We start from the raw sequence: 18,906 nt of genomic DNA, 5'->3' as shown, positions 1-18,906 counted from the left end.
AGAAAGACAGGATAAAAAATACACGTGGTCATAAATTCTACTTGTTGAAGAATTCTACTAAGTACATCACCTCCTCCTCTTCAGACACAACAAAACAAACACAGAAAGAGGAAAGTACATATAAAGGCATCTATATGAAAGATTATTTTATAAAAGTAAACACAAAATTTGTTTTGGAGGTGAAATTAAAAATCAAGGTATTTATAAATGCTAGATTTCAGGAAACCAGAAGCCACTTCATAACTATTAATGAAACACCTATAATTCCGCGAAATATAACACTATATTCATTAACTCGTCATCTCTCAAATAAGACACTGACCAAATGGTACATTTCACAAATGACAGGTCAAAGAAAGTAAAGCACAAGTAAGGTAAAGTGCCCAAAAGTTATAGAACAGTATGAAAGAGATTTTAAAAATCATTTGGATTAATCACTGCCTGATATAGGGCCAGAGAGGTTAACTAATTTGTCCAAGGTCAGCCAGAAGGTTGAAAGCAAAGCTGAGTCCAGAAGACTGAGAGATAAGGTCATGCTTTTCATCCTGGACCACTATAAAAGATGATTTCTCTTTATGTAATGTTTGGAAAATCAGCATTTGTTGTTGTTTAGCTGCTAAGTTGTATCCAACTCTTTGCAGCTCTATGGACAGCAGCCCGCCATGCTCCTGTCCATGGGATTTCCCAGACAAGAATACTGGAGTGCACTGCCATTTTCTTTTCCAGGTGATCGTTCTGACCCAGGGATAGAACTCACATCTCCTGTACTGGCAGGGGGATTCTTTACCACTGAGCCACTAGCAAAGCCCAAAGGTAGCATAATACGGATGAAAATTATTCTCTAACATAACTGGAACCTAAATTATTCTCTAACCTATTCTCTAACCTATTCCTAATAGAGGAAAACAATAGAATGGGAAAGACTAGAGATCTCTTCAAGAAAATTAGAAATACCAAAGGAACATTTTATGCAAAGATGGGTTCAATAAAGGACAGAAATGGTATGGACCTAACAGAAGCAGAAGATATTAAGAAGAGGTGGCAAGAATACACAGAAGAACTATGCAAAAAAGACCTTCACAACCCAGATAATCACAATGGTGTGATCACTTACCTAGAGTCAGACATCCTGTAATGTGAAGTCAAGTGGGCCTTAGGAAGCATCACTACGAACAAAGCTAGTGGAGGTGATGGAATTCTGGTTGAGCTATTTCAAATCCTAAAAGATGATGCCGTGAAAGTGCTGCACTCAATATGTCAGCAAATTTGGAGAACTCAGCAGTGGCCACAGGACTGGAAAAGGTCAGTTTTCATTCCAATCCCAAAGAAAGGCAATGCCAAAGAATGCTCAAACTACCGCACAATTGCACTCATCTCACACGCTAGTGAAGTAATGCTCAAAATTCTCCAAGCCAGGCTTTAGCAATACGTGAACCGTGAACTTCCAGATGTTCAAGCTGGTTTTAAGAAAGGCAGAGGAACCAGAGATCAAATTGCCAACATCCGCTGGATCATCGAAAAAGGAAGAGAGTTCCAGAAAAACATCTATTTCTGCTTTATTGACTATGCCAAAGCCTTTGACTGTGTGAAAGTCGCTCAGTCGTGCCCGACTCTTTGCGACCCCATGGACTATACAGTCCATGGAATTCTCCAAGCCAGAATACTGGAGTGGGTAGCCTTTCCCTTCTCCAGGGGATCTTCCCAACCAAGGGATCGCGCCCAGGTCTCCCGCATTTAAGGTGGACTCTTTACCAGCTGAGCCACCAGGGAAGCCCAAGAATACTGGAGAGGGTAGCCTTTCCCTTCTCCAGGGGTCTTCCCGACCCAGGAATCAAACTGGGGTCTCCTGCATGGCAGGCGGATTCACTTGACTGTGTGGATCACAATAAACTGTGGAAAATTCTGAAAGAGATGGGAATAACAGACCACCTGATCTGCCTCTTAAGAAACCTGCATGTAGGTCAGGAAGCAAGAGTTAGAACTGGACATGGAACAACAGACTGGTTCCAAATAGGAAAAGGAGTACGTCAAGGCTGTATATTGTCACTCTGCTTATTTAACTTATGTGCAGAGTACATCATGAGAAACGCTGGGCTGGAAGAAGCACAAGCTGGAATCAAGACTGCCGGGAGAAATATCAATAACCTCAGATATGCAGATGACACCACCCTTATGGCAGAGAGTGAAGAGGAACTGAAAAGCCTCTTGATGAAAGTGAAAGAGGAGAGTGAAAAAGTTGACTTAAAGCTCAACATTCAGAAAACAAAGATCATGGCATCCTGTCCCATCACTTCATGGCAAATAGATGGAGAAACAGTGTAAACAGTGGCTGACTTTTATTTTTTTGGGCTCCAAAATCACTGCACATGGTGATTGCAGCCATGAAATTAAAAGATGCTTACTCCTTGGAAGGAAAGTTATGACCAACCTAGACATCATATTAAAAAGCAGAGACAAAGCATTACTTTGTCCACAAAGGTCTACCTAGTCAAGGCTATGGTTTTTCCAGTAGTCATGTATGGATGTGAGAGTTGGACTATAAAGAAAGCTGAGCACAGAAGAATTGATGCTTTTGAACTGTGGTGTTGGAGAAGACTCTTGAGAGTCCCTTGGACTGCAAGGAAATCCAACCAGTCCATCCTAAAGGAGATCAGTCCTGGGTGTTCATTGGAAGGACTGATGTTGAAGCTTAAACTTCAATACTCTGGCCACCTCAGGCGAAGAGCTGACTCATTTGAAAAGACCCTGATGCTGAGAAAGATTGAGGGCAGGAGGAGAAGGGGACAACAGAGGATGAGATGGCTGGATGGCATCACCGACTCAATGGACATGAATCTGGGTGAACTCCAGGAGTTGGTGATGGACAGGGAGGCCTGGCGTGCTGCAGTTCATGCGTTTGCAAAGAGTCAGACACGACTGAGTGACTGAACTAATTGGAAACTTGAGTTTTTTTGTGTGGCTATTTTACTATATTAAATATAGTGAAGAAATTATGTATTAAGAAATTGGCACTGCATAAAAGGATATATCTATACATTATATACCACAAGTATTGCCTATATGCATATATATATACATACACATACCAAAACATATTATTATCTTTATTAGAAAGTGCCATTATTTACAGGTATGTTCTTCCCAAATTAAAAAAAAAAGCAAAGCAAAAAAATTAGAGGTCATGCAAATGTTTAGAAGTTTTGATTGTTTCAGATAAAGCATGTTTTATTTTTAACCATTAACTTCATTCCTATTATTTTTTATCTATTACATCAAAGTAATATTTCAAACTCTAAAATTGAAAAATTCAAGTATCCTATTGAACTGTTTTGTATCCAAAGAAATTAGATTTCTAATTATTGATTCTCAAATATGCACAAATTAGAAACACCTGGGTATTCAGAGGTCCCAATCCAGACCCAATGAATCTTACTATCTAAAACTGGGGCCCAAAATAATGTCTTTAAAAAAAAAAATTAAGTTCTTCAGTTGATTCCGTAATACAACATTGACTTTAAAAAAATTATTATTTGTCTATTTCATAGTAATGTTTTGGAAGGAATAATCAAATATTTGAAGGCATTTATTCCTTAGGACAGGTGTTACCTTCCAAAGCAAGTTTAAAAAAATTCTGGTATACAAATTTCAAAAAGCACTTACCTGAGGATAAGTGAAGGTACCTGTTGAGGCAGTCCAAGCGCAGGTTGGAAAAGAATTTCCAGACACAGAGCATTTCAGAAGGGAGTGAGTTTATTAAGAACAAAGAGCAGAGATAATGTGGGCACTGCAAGTGCAGTGGACTGATCTCCTAAAAGACTAGGTAGAGTCAACAGTTTTCGTGAGCTAACAGCCAATTTTTATAGCCTCAAGATAAAGAAAACTCCTGCTGGAAGGCTGTTGCTAGGTGATTGGTTGGGGCACTATAGGTGTTTACTGGAGTGGGCATCTTTGCCTAATTTGGAGTCAGGAAGCTTGTTAGTGATGATCAGGGGGCTTTGGGCAACAGTTACAAAGGGGCTCAATTAGCTTTGGAGATGACCCTGGTTCTAGGTCCTGCTTCTGTGGCCCTGGTGCAAGGCTTGCCCCTGTGACCTTGGGGCACGACTCAATAATACAGAAACTATACTTTTCAAATATCATTAACCATTTTATAAATAATATATTCCACATAACAACCATGCATATATTAGGTGGGAAAATAGGCTATAGAAGAGTTAATTTGCCATGTGTCACAAAGTTAACAAATCAAAGAGCTAGAATCTGAATCAAGAATTTGCTTTCAAAATTCTTATAATATTGATAAATACCACATTATTTTCTTCAAATTTAATTTGTGGTTGGTTAAATGTGATTAGTTAAAATGATAACCATTCAGCCAATAATGCTTTATAAAATGACCCAGCTTCTGTAATTTGTGACAGTATAAATTACAGCCCATAAATTACTTTAAGAATACAGAAAAGAGAATAAGATATTTCTGTTGTTGCTCTTCAGTCACTAGATCATGTCTGACTCTTTGTGGACCCATGGACTGCAATATACCAGGCTCCTCTATTCTCCACTATCTCCCGGAATTTGCTCAAATTCATGCCTGTTAAAAGTTTGTGATGTTACTGTTCCCATTACACAAATTTATTGATTCTAGTATTTCACCATTATTCCTCCAAAGTTTGTTAAAAGAAATATATTATTATATATAAAGCCCCTTCCTTCTTCCTTATTCTCAGAGGTAAGTACTACTCTGAGTTTGGTGTTTATGAATGCTTTTACATCTTTGCATTTATAAATTATACATGATATTGCTTTATATATTCTAAACTACATATATATGTATATTCTACATCTTGCTTTTAAACTCAACATTACATTTCTGATTATCCTTGTTGATACATATAGCTCCAGTTCATTTTAAATGATATACAGCATTTCACTGTATTTCTATTCTCCTACTGATAGATTTGATGCTATTACCAATTTTTGCTATTATAAATGGTATTGCAAAGAACAGCACTATATATGTCTCTTTCTGGACATATGCAAGAGCTGTATGCAAAAAGTTTTTCTTGAACCTGGGAGAACTGCAGGATTGTAAACACTTAGGATTTTTAAATAGATTCAAAAACAAATCTGGTCCAAGAAGAGGTAACACAGATATAATTAAGCTTGAATGAGGCTTAGAATCCCCAACACTAGCTTATTTTTTTTTTCCCATTTATTTTTATTAGCAACACTAGCTTATTATGCTAACTTTGTGACCTAAAATCATTAACAGAACTGTCCCAAAGAGTGTTTTGATTTTCAGTTTATAAGGAATTATAATGATCTATAAAGCCTAGGTCTTTTGTAGAAATTAGCTTGTAAATCAATTTTAAAGATACATATAGTTTTGAAACACACACAATGAGACGTTAGCTGACTTTATTTCCAGTGTAAAATAAGATTTATGAAATTTCAGAATTTCATTACAGTGTAAAAGCAATGATTAAGTGAAGCTTCTTACTGAACAGTTATGGGAACAGACATAGAATTAATAAGCATGCCACTTATTCTTTCCTGACACAGATATTTGTCTTTACATGGCTTAAGACCAAGTATTTAATCATAGTTTACACTTAGAGATGACAGAGCTGATTTATAAAGTTATGTTTTCTGAATAATAATAAAAAGCCTTAATGTCAGAAGAAAATAACATTACTACAGCTTTAATTTTATAGTTTTAATTTAATTTTTTGAGGCAAGCTAAATATTTACCATGGGAATTTATGAGAGGAGAAAACAGAGCAGTTAATGATTTTTTTGCTTAACTTCTGGAAGTAAAAACTTACCATACTATTCCTTGGGCTCCTGAACCTATAGGTTTTAAATTCTGATACCGTTTCAGGACTGTGAATGTAGAATCTCCAATCTCTACACTATAAAAATTGCTGTCACGCTTGCTTCTGCTCATGGTGGCAAGCAATTAATTTAATGGCTTCATCCAAAAATTCACCACGAAGCTGCAAAATGGAACAAAATGTGATGTTAATAAAATGAATTTCCTTAATCTTAAAATTCAAGTCATTACTCTGTTCACAGATTGCTAGATGTTAAAAGAGCTGCTTCATTAAAAATCACAGTTAGAAAGAAAAAATACCACAGAGCTTAGTTAGCATCTGTTACACTTAAGAAATAACTGATAGCTTAAAAAAGACAAAAACAAAAAAAGCAAACATTACAACTAAACATGTTTTCAAGGTCTCTTACAGTTTAAAAATTAAACCAGTCCTTTTCATGTGTTGATTTTAGTGTTAAAATCTTAATTTTTCTAACTGATAAACTTTCATTCAAAAACAGTCCACCATCTCACTAAGTGTATGTGGAAGGAACAAACTGAAGGGCTAGTTATCACACATCACTCCTACCAAACACACACACACACACAGCACTCCGCTGTCATCGTAACAGAGCTTCTGACACCCAACAGAGACATCTGGGTGTACTGTACATGCTGAGGTTGTAATGGCTGAAAAGTGAGAATTAGGATAGAAAACATAAGATTAAAAAAAGAGATAAGGTAAAGTTATTTTAAAAATAAGAAAATATAAGTGAGAGAAACATTTAGTATACTGAGATATGAAACAAAACAGTACTGTTTTAAATTGTTTGGGTCACCTAAAACATAACTTAAGTTCTGACCACAGTCTTTTTGTTTTTTGTTTTTTAAACCATCTGTCTGATCAAAGCCAAAGCAGTCTTTTTCTATCCATTTGAGTACTGGTTACCGACAAACCTTATCTATCCTTACTAGACAAAACTAGCCTATTCTAAAATGCACGCAAGGGATGTCCCTGGTGGTCCAACGATTGAGTCTCTAGGCTTTCAATGCAGGGGTGCAGGTTTGATCCCTGGCCAGGGAGCTAGGATCCCACATGGCGTGAACTGCGGCCAAAAGATGAAACAAAATAAAATGAGCCTGAAAAATGCATGCCATACAGTTCCAACCTACTTTCCGTATCCCACGATAAACTGAGAAACCAATTAAAGAACTACTTTTTATGTGTATGGTCTTAAGACAATGCTAACAACAACAGAAACAACAACCAACCAACCAAATTCTGATAAGACTTATAATGCAAAGATTTAATTTGAAGTGTATTAAATGCTTACTATGTGTCAGGCACTATGATGTACCCTGGGGCCAGATCATGCAGGGGTTCAGGAACTGGATGCTAATAGCTTAATTCTTAAGAGTAGGATAGAAACCACCAGAAAGTTAAAGTACAGAGTAAGAGAGTGCCTTGGTCAGCTGCTACGTGGAGGTGATACTGTTAGAGGAGAGGGAGCAAGAGCTCGAAGAGGAAAACTAGTGAGCTACTGAACTAATACAAATGAAAGAAATAGAATTAAAATTATTAAGTTGTAGGTATGTGGAGTTAAAAATAAAAGTTAAACACAAAGTACAAACAGTATAGGCTTTAAAGGAGAAGTAAATTAATTGAAAGCAATTGAGAAGGTAAATAAACTAATTAGATAAAAGAAAAGCCCAGAGGAACATCTCCAAATCAATAACTAAACTAGTCATGTAATACTCCAGAGAATACTGTCTGAAACCAAAAGTCTCATTAACTTTGCCTAAATTGAAAGACCCTAGACTTGTCAATTTCTACAAAAAAGCCTGTGGATATACTGATTTGAACTGCACTGAGTAACAAACATCAATTTGGGGAGAAATGACATTATAATAATTTTGAGTTTTCTGATATTCATTTCAGTTTTCTGATCCATATTCATGATATTCATTCATTCATTTGGTTCTTCTTTAAGTTCCCTCAACAACATTTTATAGTTTCCAATATACAGATCTTGCTAAATTCTGTTCAACTTCTCCACAGTATTAACAACTTTAAGATGCTACTGAGAATGTTTTTATTTTTACTTAAATTTCAGTTGTTCATTGCTAGTACAAAGAAATACAATTTATTTGTATAATAACTTCATAATAAGCTCACTTGTTATTTACTTAGTAAACTTTTTTTGTTCTACATATACAAGCAGTTCCGTTTCTTCATTTTCAATTGAGATGGCTTTGACTTCCTTTTCTTTCCTCACTACAACGACTATAATCCTGAAAAGAAGTGATATGAGCAAACATCAGTCCCCCATTCCCCATCAGGGGAAAAGCATTCAGTCTTATACCACTGAATGTGATGTAAAGTGTGATACCAATTATTGGATTTTACTAGATGCCCTTTAACAGGCTGAGAAAGTTCCCTTCCAAGTCCTAGTTGACTGAGTTTTTATCACAAAAGAACACTCAATTTTGTCAAATGATTTTCCTGAATCTATTCCAATAATCACAGTTTTTCTTTCTTACTTAGTAGGTTCATATGGTGAATTACACTAACTGATTTTCGAATGTTAAACCAAACTTATATTCCTGTAATGAATCTTACTTGGTCAAAGTGTTATCCCCTTTGTTTTTTTTTTGTTTTTTTTAATAACTACTGATTGAGTCCCATCACATCATGGCAAATAGATGGGGAAACAATGGAAACACTGACAGACTAAAATTTCTTGGGCTCCAAAATCACTGCAAATGGTGACTGCAGTCATGAAATTAAAAGACTCTTGCTAAAGTCAAAAGTGGCCACAGGACTGGAAAAGGTCAGTTTTCATTCCAATCCCAAAGAAAGGCAATGTCAGAGAATGCTCAAACTACCGCACAATTGCACTCATCTCACATGCTAGCAGAGTAACGCTCAAACTTCTCCAAGCCAGGCTTCAGCAACATGTGAACGGTGAACTTCCAGATTTTCAAGCTGGTTTTAGAAAAGGCAGAGGAACCAGAGATCAAATTGCCAACATCCACTGGATCATCGAAAAAGCAAGAGAGTTCCAGAAAAACATCTATTTCTGCTTTACTGACTATGCCAAGGCTTTTGACTGTGTGGATCACAAAAAACTGTGGAAAATTCTGAAAGAGATGGGAATAACAGACTACCTGATCTGCCTCTTGAGAAACCTGTATGCAGGTCAAGAAGCAACAGTTAGAACTGGACATGGAACAACAGACTGGTTCCAAACAGGAAAAGCAGTATGTCAAGGCTGTATACTGTCACCCTGCTTATTTAACTTATATGCAGAGTACATCATGAGAAACACTGGGCTGGAAAAGCACAAGCTGGAATCAAGATTGCCGGGAGAATTATCAATAACCTCAGATATGCAGATGACACCACCCTTATGGTGAAGAAGAACTAAAGAGCCTCTGGATGAAAGTGAAAGAGAAGAGTGAAAAAGTTGGCTTAAAGCTCAATATCCAGAAAACAAAGATCATGGCATCCTGTCCCATCACTTCATGGCAAATAGATGGGGAAACAGTGGCTGACTTTATTTTTTGGGGCTCCAAAATCACTGCAGATGGTAACTGCAGCCATGAAATTAAAAGACTCTTTGGCAGGAAAGCTATGACCAACCTACACAGCATATTAAAAAGCAGAGACAAAGCATTACTTTGTCCACAAAGGTACATCTAGTCAAGGCTATGGTTTTTCCAGTAGTCATGTGAGGATGTGAGAGTTGGACTATAAAGAAAGCTGAGCACATAAGAATCGATGTTTTTTAACTGTAGGGTTGGAGTAACCTCTTGAAAGTCCCTTGGACTGCAAGGAAAACCAACCAGTCCTTCCTAAAGGAGATCAGTCCTGGGTGTTCACTGGAGGGACTGAGGCTGAAGCTGAAATTCCAATACTTTGACCACCCGACGCGAAGAGCTGACTCATTTGAAAAGACCCTGATATTGGTTGAAGGCAGGAGGCAAAGGGGATGACAGAGGATGAGATGGTTGGATGGCATTACCGACTCAATGGACATGAATTTGGGTAAACTCTGGGAGTTGATGATGAACAGGGACGCCTGGTGTGCTGCAGTCCATGGGGTCGCAAAGAGTTGGACACAACTGAGTGACTGAACTGAACTGGCTAGAATTTTATCACTATTATCGACCTTTTTAAAAAGTCAGATTTTAATTTCTGATTTTATTTTGTACTGTTCTATGTCTTTGGTTTCTGCTTTTGCCTTTACTCCTCTTTTTGTTTTGGCATTACTCTTTTTTTTTAATTTTGTTTTTTTATTTTTTTTCATTTATTTATATTAGTTGGAGGCTAATTACTTTACAATATTGTAGTGGTTTTTGCCATACTTTGATATGAATCAACCATGGATTTACATGTGTTCCCCATCCTGAACCCCCCCCCCCCCACCACCACCTCCCTCCTCATCCCATCCCTCTGGGTCTTCCCAGTGCACCAGCCCTGAGTACTTGTCTCATGCATCCAACCTGGGCTGCCGATCTGTTTCACACTTGATAATATACATGTTTCAATGCTATTCTCTCAGATCATCTCATCCTCGCCTTCTCCCACAGAGTCCAAAAGTCTGTTCTGTACATCTGTGTCTCTCTTTCTGTTTTGCATATTATAGGGTTATTGTTACCATCTTTCTAAATTCCATATATATGTGTTAGTATATTGTATTGGTGTTTATCTTTCTGGCTTACTTCACTCTGTATAATGGGCTTCAGTTTCACCCACCTCATTAGAACTGATTCAAATGTATTCTTTTTAATGGCTGAGTAATATTCCATGGTGTATATGTACCACAGCTTTCTTATCCATTCGTCTGTGGATGGACATCTAGGTTGCTTCCATGTCCTGGCTATTATAAACAGTGCTGCAATGAATATTGGGGTACACACGTCTCTTTCAGTTCTGGTTTCCTCAGTGTGTATGCCCAGGAGTGGGATTGCTGGGTCAAATGGCAGTTCTATTTCCAGTTTTTTAAGGAATCTTCACACTGTTCTCCATAGTGGCTGTACTAGTCTGCATTTCCACCAACAGTGTAAGAGGGTTCCCTCTTCTCCACACCCTCTCCAGCATTTATTGCTTGTAGACTTTTGGATAGCAGCCATCCTGACTGGCGTGAAATGGTACCTCATAGTGGTTTTGATTTGCATTTCTCTAATAATGAGTGATGTTGAGCATCTTTTCATGTGTTTGTTAAACCATCTGTATGTCTTCTTTGGAAAAACGTCTGTTTAGTTCTTTGGCCCATTTTTTGATTGGGTTGTTTATTTTTCTGGAATTGAGCTGCAGGAGTTGCTTGTATATTTTTGAGATTAATTCTTTGTCTGTTGCTTCGTTTGCTATTAGTTTCTCCCATTCTGAAGGCTGTCTTTTCACCTTGCTTATAGTTTCCTTTGTTGTGCAAAAGCTTTTAAGTTTAATTAGGGCCCATTTGTTTATTTTTGCTTTTATTTCCAATATTCTGGGAGGTGGGTCATAGAGGATCTTGCTGTAATTTATGTCGGAGAGTGTTTTGCCTATGTTCTCCTCTAGAAGTTTTATAGTTTCTGGTCTTACATTTAGATTTTTAATCCATTTTGAGTTCATTTTTGTGTATGGTGTTAGAAAGTGTTCATTCATTCTAGTTTCAGTTTTCTCAGCACCACTTGTTAAAGAGGTTGTCTTTTCTCCATTGTATATTCTCCTTTGTCAAAGATAAGGTATCCATAGGTTCGTGGATTTATCTCTGGGCCTTCTACTTTGTTCCATTGATCTATATTTCTGTCTTTGTTGGCATTACTCTTATTCTTTAGTTTCTTTAAACAGAAGCTTAAGAGTAATGATTTGAGAACTGCTTTTTATAATATACACACTGAATACTATTAATTTATGCTTAAAGCAGCACTTTATTGTTTCATTCAACAATTTTTTTACCATCATATCTTTATGATGGTAAAGATCTTTTTACCATCATATATTTAATTATAAAAAAGCAAAATTTTATATAGAGCTTACTTTATGCTATGTGCTATTTCAAGTGTTTAATAAATACTCTTTTAATCCTCACAACAGTTCTATGAGGGTTTTCTATTAATAACTGCTTATGGCTAGAGAGTAAATTCAGTCCCTGTTACTATATCTTATCTGGAAGTGGAAGTCCCACATACTCCTTTTGTCTGATGTTGCATTACATTAAGAAAGGATCTGTTGTTTTTTTCATTTTACAGATGACTAACTGAGTCTTAAAAAGGTTACCTATGGTTACAAAGTTAGTAAGGAGTAAAGTGAGCAGTTCTTTGTGCTGTTTGTTTGTCTGTTTATTTTGAGTGAGGATTTGAGTCTTTCAACCATACACTATATATACTGAGTTCAAAATAAACAAGTCTCGGTGCTGAAGAAGATATAAAGGAAAAGGAGAAGTTATAAACATGTTGAATCTTAAGTATGTTGAGACTGAGATAGATCCCTGAGACATCCAAATGGAAATGTCAATTTGTTAGCTAGATACAGATGAACCTCAAGGAGATGTCTGGGTGAAAGATACAAATTTAAGAGTTGGCATTGTTATTAAAGCAATGAGAAAAAATGGTATTACTCAAGAGGATGTTGGAGCAAGAAAGGCTTGAGTCAGCATTGTGGATACCCACAATTAATAAGCAAGTAGAGAAAGATAAGCCAATAAAGAAGTCAGTGAAGATGTAGCCAGAGACAGACAGAAAATGAAGAGAATACATTGAAGAAGCCAAAGGAAGAGTGTTTTAAAGAACAGAGTGGACAGAAGTACTGAATGCTATAGAAATGTCAAATAAGTAAAGTTGACGGGAGCAGAAGGGGACTAGAGTGATGGGAGTAGAAGATAGATTGGAATGAGCTTAGGTGTGAATTAAAAAATACGATTTTAGAAGTAAGTGGGTGTAACTATTTCTTTAGAGAACTTTAGCAAAGATGAGAGGAAATTGATGGAGAATGATATATGGTCAAGAAAGGATGATCAGATTAGATACACTATATAACATTATACAGCATAGCATGCATAATATATATAATACAAAGACAACCTGAACATATTTACCTGTTAACAGAAAGGACTGCAAAAGATGGGAAGGGTGAGACGAGGAGAGTGAAAAATAAAACTAAGGTTTCAGTTAGAATAATCTCTCTGAAAACACAGAAAGAAATGGGATCCAAAGCATATGTGCAGCCATACAGATGAAGATATGAAAGTAGCATTGCCACCAGAAAATACCTTCAGAGGACTAAGACAGAAGGAACACTTTCCAAGGTAAGGGTATTAAGGATACTGGTGAGATTTAGAGAGGATGCATTTGGCATACTGTTCTCTCCTTGATGAAGCTGAAACAGGAAGACTGTGAGGAGGCAATGATATGGAGTCTGATAACTCATTCCTCTACTCAAAAAGGCCTCTTTGTGGATTAAAAACAACGAAAGTATAGGTAGAGAATTTAGATGTGACTGGTTATGTGGCTCATAGGAAAAAGAGAAAAGACAGGCATTATTATGCCATTTAATAGATGAGTAACTTAGGCTAAAAGTGATTAACATGCAACAGAATGTTGTAGACATAATGAATTCAGCTTTAGCTTTCAAAATATTCTTCTGCAAGAACACTACACTTACGTCAACGTGGCTAAATTATCACTCCCAAACTCTCATGCTCTGATTGACTAATTTCCCTTTCTTTCTTGGGGAAATATTTTTCACCTCTTTTTTTTGTATCTATGTAAATTAGAGAGAGAGAAAGTCGCTCAGTCGTGTCCAACTCTTTGTAACCCCATGGACTGTAGCCTACCAGGCTCCTCTGTCCATGGGATTTTCCAGGAAACAGTATTGGAGTGGGTTGCCATTTCCTTCTCCAGGGGATCTTTCCGATCCAGGGATTGAACTCAGGTCTCCCACATTGCAGGCAGACGTTTTACCATCTGAGCCACCAGGGAAGCCTTCTATCTACCAAAGACTAGCTTAAAAATAATATTCACGAGGCCTTTTCCAGCTTGAACCGAATTTCTCATCAAAATTAACTTGCTGTATACCTGGATATGCAGATTTTACTACGAGACTGTGTGGCCTTTCTGAGGGTAAGGACTGTGTCTCCTACACCTTCAGATTTACAAAACATGTCAGCTCTTCAAAAGAGGTAAAATTTAATAACTGCTAAAAATGTTAACCAAGAACATGAACCTTTTTAAAGTAACAAATTAAAGTGTTCTGTTTATCTTTACCACTGTTTTCCTTCATAAGTAGGGGAAAAAATAAAAAAGACTGAATTAGGTTTCTATGACCAAAGGTTTACTTCTGTAATGTCTATACAAGAAACAAGAATCAACTGCTATCAGGCTGGCTCATCCATGAAATGGTTGGTCTGCTGAGCCTGAATGTAGAGACAAACAAATTAAACTTAGTAGTTTTATAAAAAGTACTTAGGGAAAAAAGAGTGAGTTCAATAGAGCCATAAAGCCAGGTCTCACAGACAAAGGGAAATAATTCAGGCAATGCAACGAAGTTCAGAATTCGAGATTGCTCTAATCATCACATAATCTTGATAATAAGTCTCTCGGGTTGAAGTGGAGCCTATCCATCTTTACTCATCTTGTTTTTATGGCTACCAACAGATGCCATCAGTGATGGTTAACTCTGCATGTCAAACTGACTAGGCCACAAGGTACAGAGATACTTGTGTAACATTACTCTAAGTGATTCTGTGAGGGTGTTTGGATGCCTTTAACATTTAAGTCAACAGACTGGGTAAAGCAAATTGCTCTTCTTAATGTTGGCAGGCTACTTCCAGTCTGCTGAAGGCCTGAATAAGAACAAAAAAGTTTATTACACTGTAAGTAGAAGGGAATTTCTCCTGTCTGACTGTCTTCAGGATGGAATATCATTTTTTTCATGCTTTCAGCCCAGAACTGAAATCTTTACTCTTTCTGAGTCTCGAGCCTGCTGGCCTTCAGGCTAGAACTTACATCATCAGCTCTTCTGGGTATTAGGCCTTTAGACTTAAAGTATTACATCAGCTTTCCTGGGTCTCCAGCATGCCAACTTAGATCTTGGAACTTGTCAGTGTCCATTCATATTTTCTCTCTCTCTCCCTCCCTTCCCATCCATCTATCCAGCCACTCAGCCATCATTTAGGTTCTGTTTCTCTGGAGAACCTTAACTAATATAATATCTCCTTCTACTCTGAAGGTTTCTTCTGTGTAACTCTTGGCTTCTCATGGTGGCTGCATGCTGCGTTTTCTCTCTACATCTGACTCTGCTCAAACATCGTTTCTCAGAAATGCCTTACATGACTGTGTGTGTGTGCACTCAGTCACTCGGCTGTGTCTGACTCTCTGTGGTCCCATGGGCTGTAGCCCACAAGGCTCCTCTGTCTATGCAATTTCCCAGACAAGAGTACTGGAGTGGGTTGCCAATTCCTATTCCAGGGGATCTTCCCAACCCAGGCACTGAACCCACATCTCTCATGTCTTCTGCACTGGCAGGCAGGCTCTTTACCACAAGTATCACCTGGGAAGCCCTGTCTTACATGATTAGCCTACCTAGACTACCACCTTCTAATCATACCCTCTTCCTCAGCCTGTTTCATTTTTCTTCAAAGCACTTACCACTACTGACATCTATTAGATGCTAATTATCTGTCCCCTCAAACATGAGTTTCAAGAAAGCATAAACATTGGTCTGTTTATGATTAAATCATTAGAGCCTAGAATAGTAACTGGCCATTCAAATAGGTGAATGAACAACAAATGAACAAACTGTAACTATAAGTTCTCATTACAAATTGCCCATCATTCTCTTCCTCTCAAGAAGTAACTTACAGGAAAAAAAGAGGTATGTGATTGATTAGGTGAATCCCCATTACTGCTTTTTGTGCAGTTTTCATACCAGGCAATTTCACAGACCACTAGCCTTAGGTCAAAGGTCTGCCGTGGGCTTATCAGTTATGGCCAAGGTGGCAGAACCACAATCTACAGTATCCATCTATGCTAAGGAATTGTTTAGCACTGCTTTCTCAGCAAGCAGATAATATAGCCTTTCATACGACAGCCCTATGCATGTTAGTCTCTGTGATATCAGGTCTAACTAATGAAGTCTGACTATTTTCAGAGTATAATAAGAGATTTCCTGGCCTAACACCGAAGTCAATGTTTCAAAAATCCTATTAAATTTAATAAATTTACATTTTATATCACTCTTTAAAAAATTTTTTTTTATTATTGAAGGATAATAGCTTTACAGAATTTTGTTGTTTTGTCAGACCTCAATAGGAATCAGCCATAGGTATACATCTATCTGGTCCCTTTTGAACCTCCCTCCCATCTCCCTCCCCATCCCACCTCTCTATGTTGATACAGAGCCCCTATTTGAGTTTCCTGAGCCATACAGCAAATTCCCATTGGCTATCTATTTTATATATGGTAATGTAAGCTTCCATGTTACTCTTTCACACATCTCACCTTCTCCTCCCCTCTCCCCATGTCCATAAGTCTATTCTCTCTGTTTCTCCACTGCTGCCCTGTAAATAAATTCTTCAGTACCATTTTTCGAGATTCCATATATGTGTGTTAGAATACAATATTTATCTTTCTCTTTCTGGCTCACTTTACTCTGTAGAATAGGTTCTAGGTTTACCCACTCAAATGCCTTCCTTTTATGGGTGAGTAATATTCCATTGTGTATATGTACCACGACTTCTTTATCCATTCATCTACTGATGAACATCTAGATTGCTTCCACGTTCTAGCTATCGTAAATAGTGCTGCAATGAACAATGGGATACATGCATCTTTTTCAATTTTGGTTTCCTCAGGGTATGTGCCTAGGAGTGGGATTGCTGGGTCGTATGGTGAAGCTGAAACTCCAATACTTTGACCACCTCATGCGAAGAGCTGACTCACTGGAAAAGACCCTGATGCTGGGAGGGATTGCGGGCAGGAGGAGAAGGGGATGACAGAGGATGAGATGGCTGGATGGCGTTACCAACTCGATGGACATGAGTTTGAGTAAACTCTGGGAGCTGGTGATGGACAGGGAGGCCTGGTGTGCTGAGATTCATTGGGTTGCAAAGAGTCGGACATGACTGAGCAACTGAACTGATGGTGGTTTTATTCCTAGTTTTTTAAGGAACTTCCATACTGTCTTCCATAGTGGCTATATCTATTTACATTCCTACCAACAGCTAAGAGTGTTCCCTTTTCTCCACACCCTCTCCAGCATTTATTGTTTGTAGACTTTTTGATAATGGCCATTCTGACTGGTGTGAGGTGATATCTCACTGTGGTTTTGATTTGCATTTCTCTAATAATGAGCCATGTTGAGCATCTTTTCAAGTTTGTTAGCCATCTGTACGTCTTCTTTGGAGAAATGTCTGTTTAGGTCTTTTCCCCACTTTTTGATTGGATTGTTTGTTTTTCTAGCATTGAGTTGTATGAGCTGCTTGTATATTTTGGAAATTAATCCTTTGTCGGTTTCACTTGCTATTATTTTCTCCCATTCTGAAAGTTGTCTTTTCACCTTGCTTATAGTTTCCTTTGCTGTGCAAAAGCTTTTAAGTTTAATCAGGTCCCACTTGTTTACTTTTGTTTTTATTTCCATTACTCTAGGAGGTGGGTCATAGAGGATCTTGCTTTGATTTATGCCATTGAATATTCTGCCTATGGTTTCCTCTAAGAGTTTTATAGTTTCTGGTTTTACATTTAGGTCTTTAATCCATTTTGAGTTTATCTTTGTGTATGGTGTTAAGAAGTGTTCTAATTACTTCTTTTACATGTAGCTGTCCAGTTTTCCCAGCAACACTTATTGAAGAGGCTGTCTTTACCCCATTGTATATTATTGCCTCCTTTGTCAAAAATAAGGTACCCATAGGTGCATGGGTATATGTCTGGGCTTTCTATCTTGTTCCACTGGTCTATAGTTCTGTCTTTGTGCCAGTACCATACTGTATTGATGACTGTAGCTTTGTAGTATAATCCGAAGTCAGGAAGGTTGATTCCTCCAGCTCCATTCTTTCTCAAGACTGCTTTGGCTGTTTGGGGTCTTTTGTGTTTCCATATGAATTGTGAAATTTTTTGTTCTAGTTCTTTGAAAAATGCCATTGGTAATTTAATAGGGATCGCATTGAATTTGCAGATTGCATTTGGTAGTATAGTCATTTTAACAATCTTGATTCTTCCTACCCAGGAACATGGAATATCTCTCCATCTGTTTATGTCATCTTTGATTTCTTCCATCAGTGTCTTATAATTTTCTGTGTACAGTTCTTTTGTCTCCTTAGGTAAGCTTATTCCTAGATATTTAATTCTTTTTGTTGCAATGGTGAATGGGATTGATTCCTTAATTTCTCGCTCTCATTTTTCATTGTTAGTATATAGAAATGCAAGTGTTTTCTGTGTATTGATTTTGTATCCTGCAATTTTGCTAAATTCACTGATTAGTTCTAGTAATTTTCTCATACAATCTTCAGGGTTTTCTATGAACAGTATCATGTCATGTGCAAACAGTGAGAGCTTTACTTCTTTTCTGATCTGGATTCCTTTTATTTCTTTTCCTTCTCTGATTGCTATAATTAGGACTTCCAGAACTATGTTGAATAACAGTGGTGAAAGTGGACACCCTTGTCTTGTTACTGATCTTAGGGGGAATGCTTTCAGTTTTTCACCATTGAGAATAATGTTTGCTGTAGGCATATCATATATGGCCTTTACTATGTTGAAGGAAGTTCCTTCTATGCCCATTTTTTGAAGAGTTTTAGTCATAAATGTGTGCTGTATTTTGTCAAAGGCTTTTTCTGCATCTATTGAGATGATCATATGGTTTTTATCTTTCAATTTGTTAATATGGTGTATCACATGGATTGATTTGCATATACTAAAGAATTCTTGCAGTCCTGGAATAAACCCAGCTTGATCATGGTGTATGAGCTTTTTGATGTGTTGCTGAATTCTGTCTGCTAAAATTCTGTTGAGGATTTTTGCATCTATGTTCATCAGTGATACTGGCCTGTAGTTTCCTTTTTCTGTGTTGTCTTTGGTTTTGGTATCAGAGTGATGGTGGCCTCGTAGAATAA

General features: G+C 37.4%; 1 protein-coding gene across 3 annotated transcripts in view; it reads right to left on the bottom strand.

Moving 5' to 3' along the window:
- MAPK8 (mitogen-activated protein kinase 8) overlaps positions 1-18,906 on the bottom strand; it is a 92,130-nt gene that overhangs the window by 28,187 nt on the left and 45,037 nt on the right. For all 3 annotated transcript variants that reach the window (XM_061161986.1, XM_061161985.1, XM_061161987.1), the window contains exon 2: positions 5,826-5,996. In XM_061161986.1, coding sequence (XP_061017969.1) covers positions 5,826-5,947 — 122 coding nt within the window. In that variant the 5' untranslated portion in view covers positions 5,948-5,996. The remainder of the gene's footprint in view (positions 1-5,825; positions 5,997-18,906) is intronic.

Source organism: Dama dama, chromosome 15 (genome assembly GCF_033118175.1).
Source record: "Dama dama isolate Ldn47 chromosome 15, ASM3311817v1, whole genome shotgun sequence".
NCBI lineage: Eukaryota > Metazoa > Chordata > Mammalia > Artiodactyla > Cervidae > Dama > Dama dama.
This window is presented reverse-complemented; position numbering and strand designations above follow the sequence as displayed.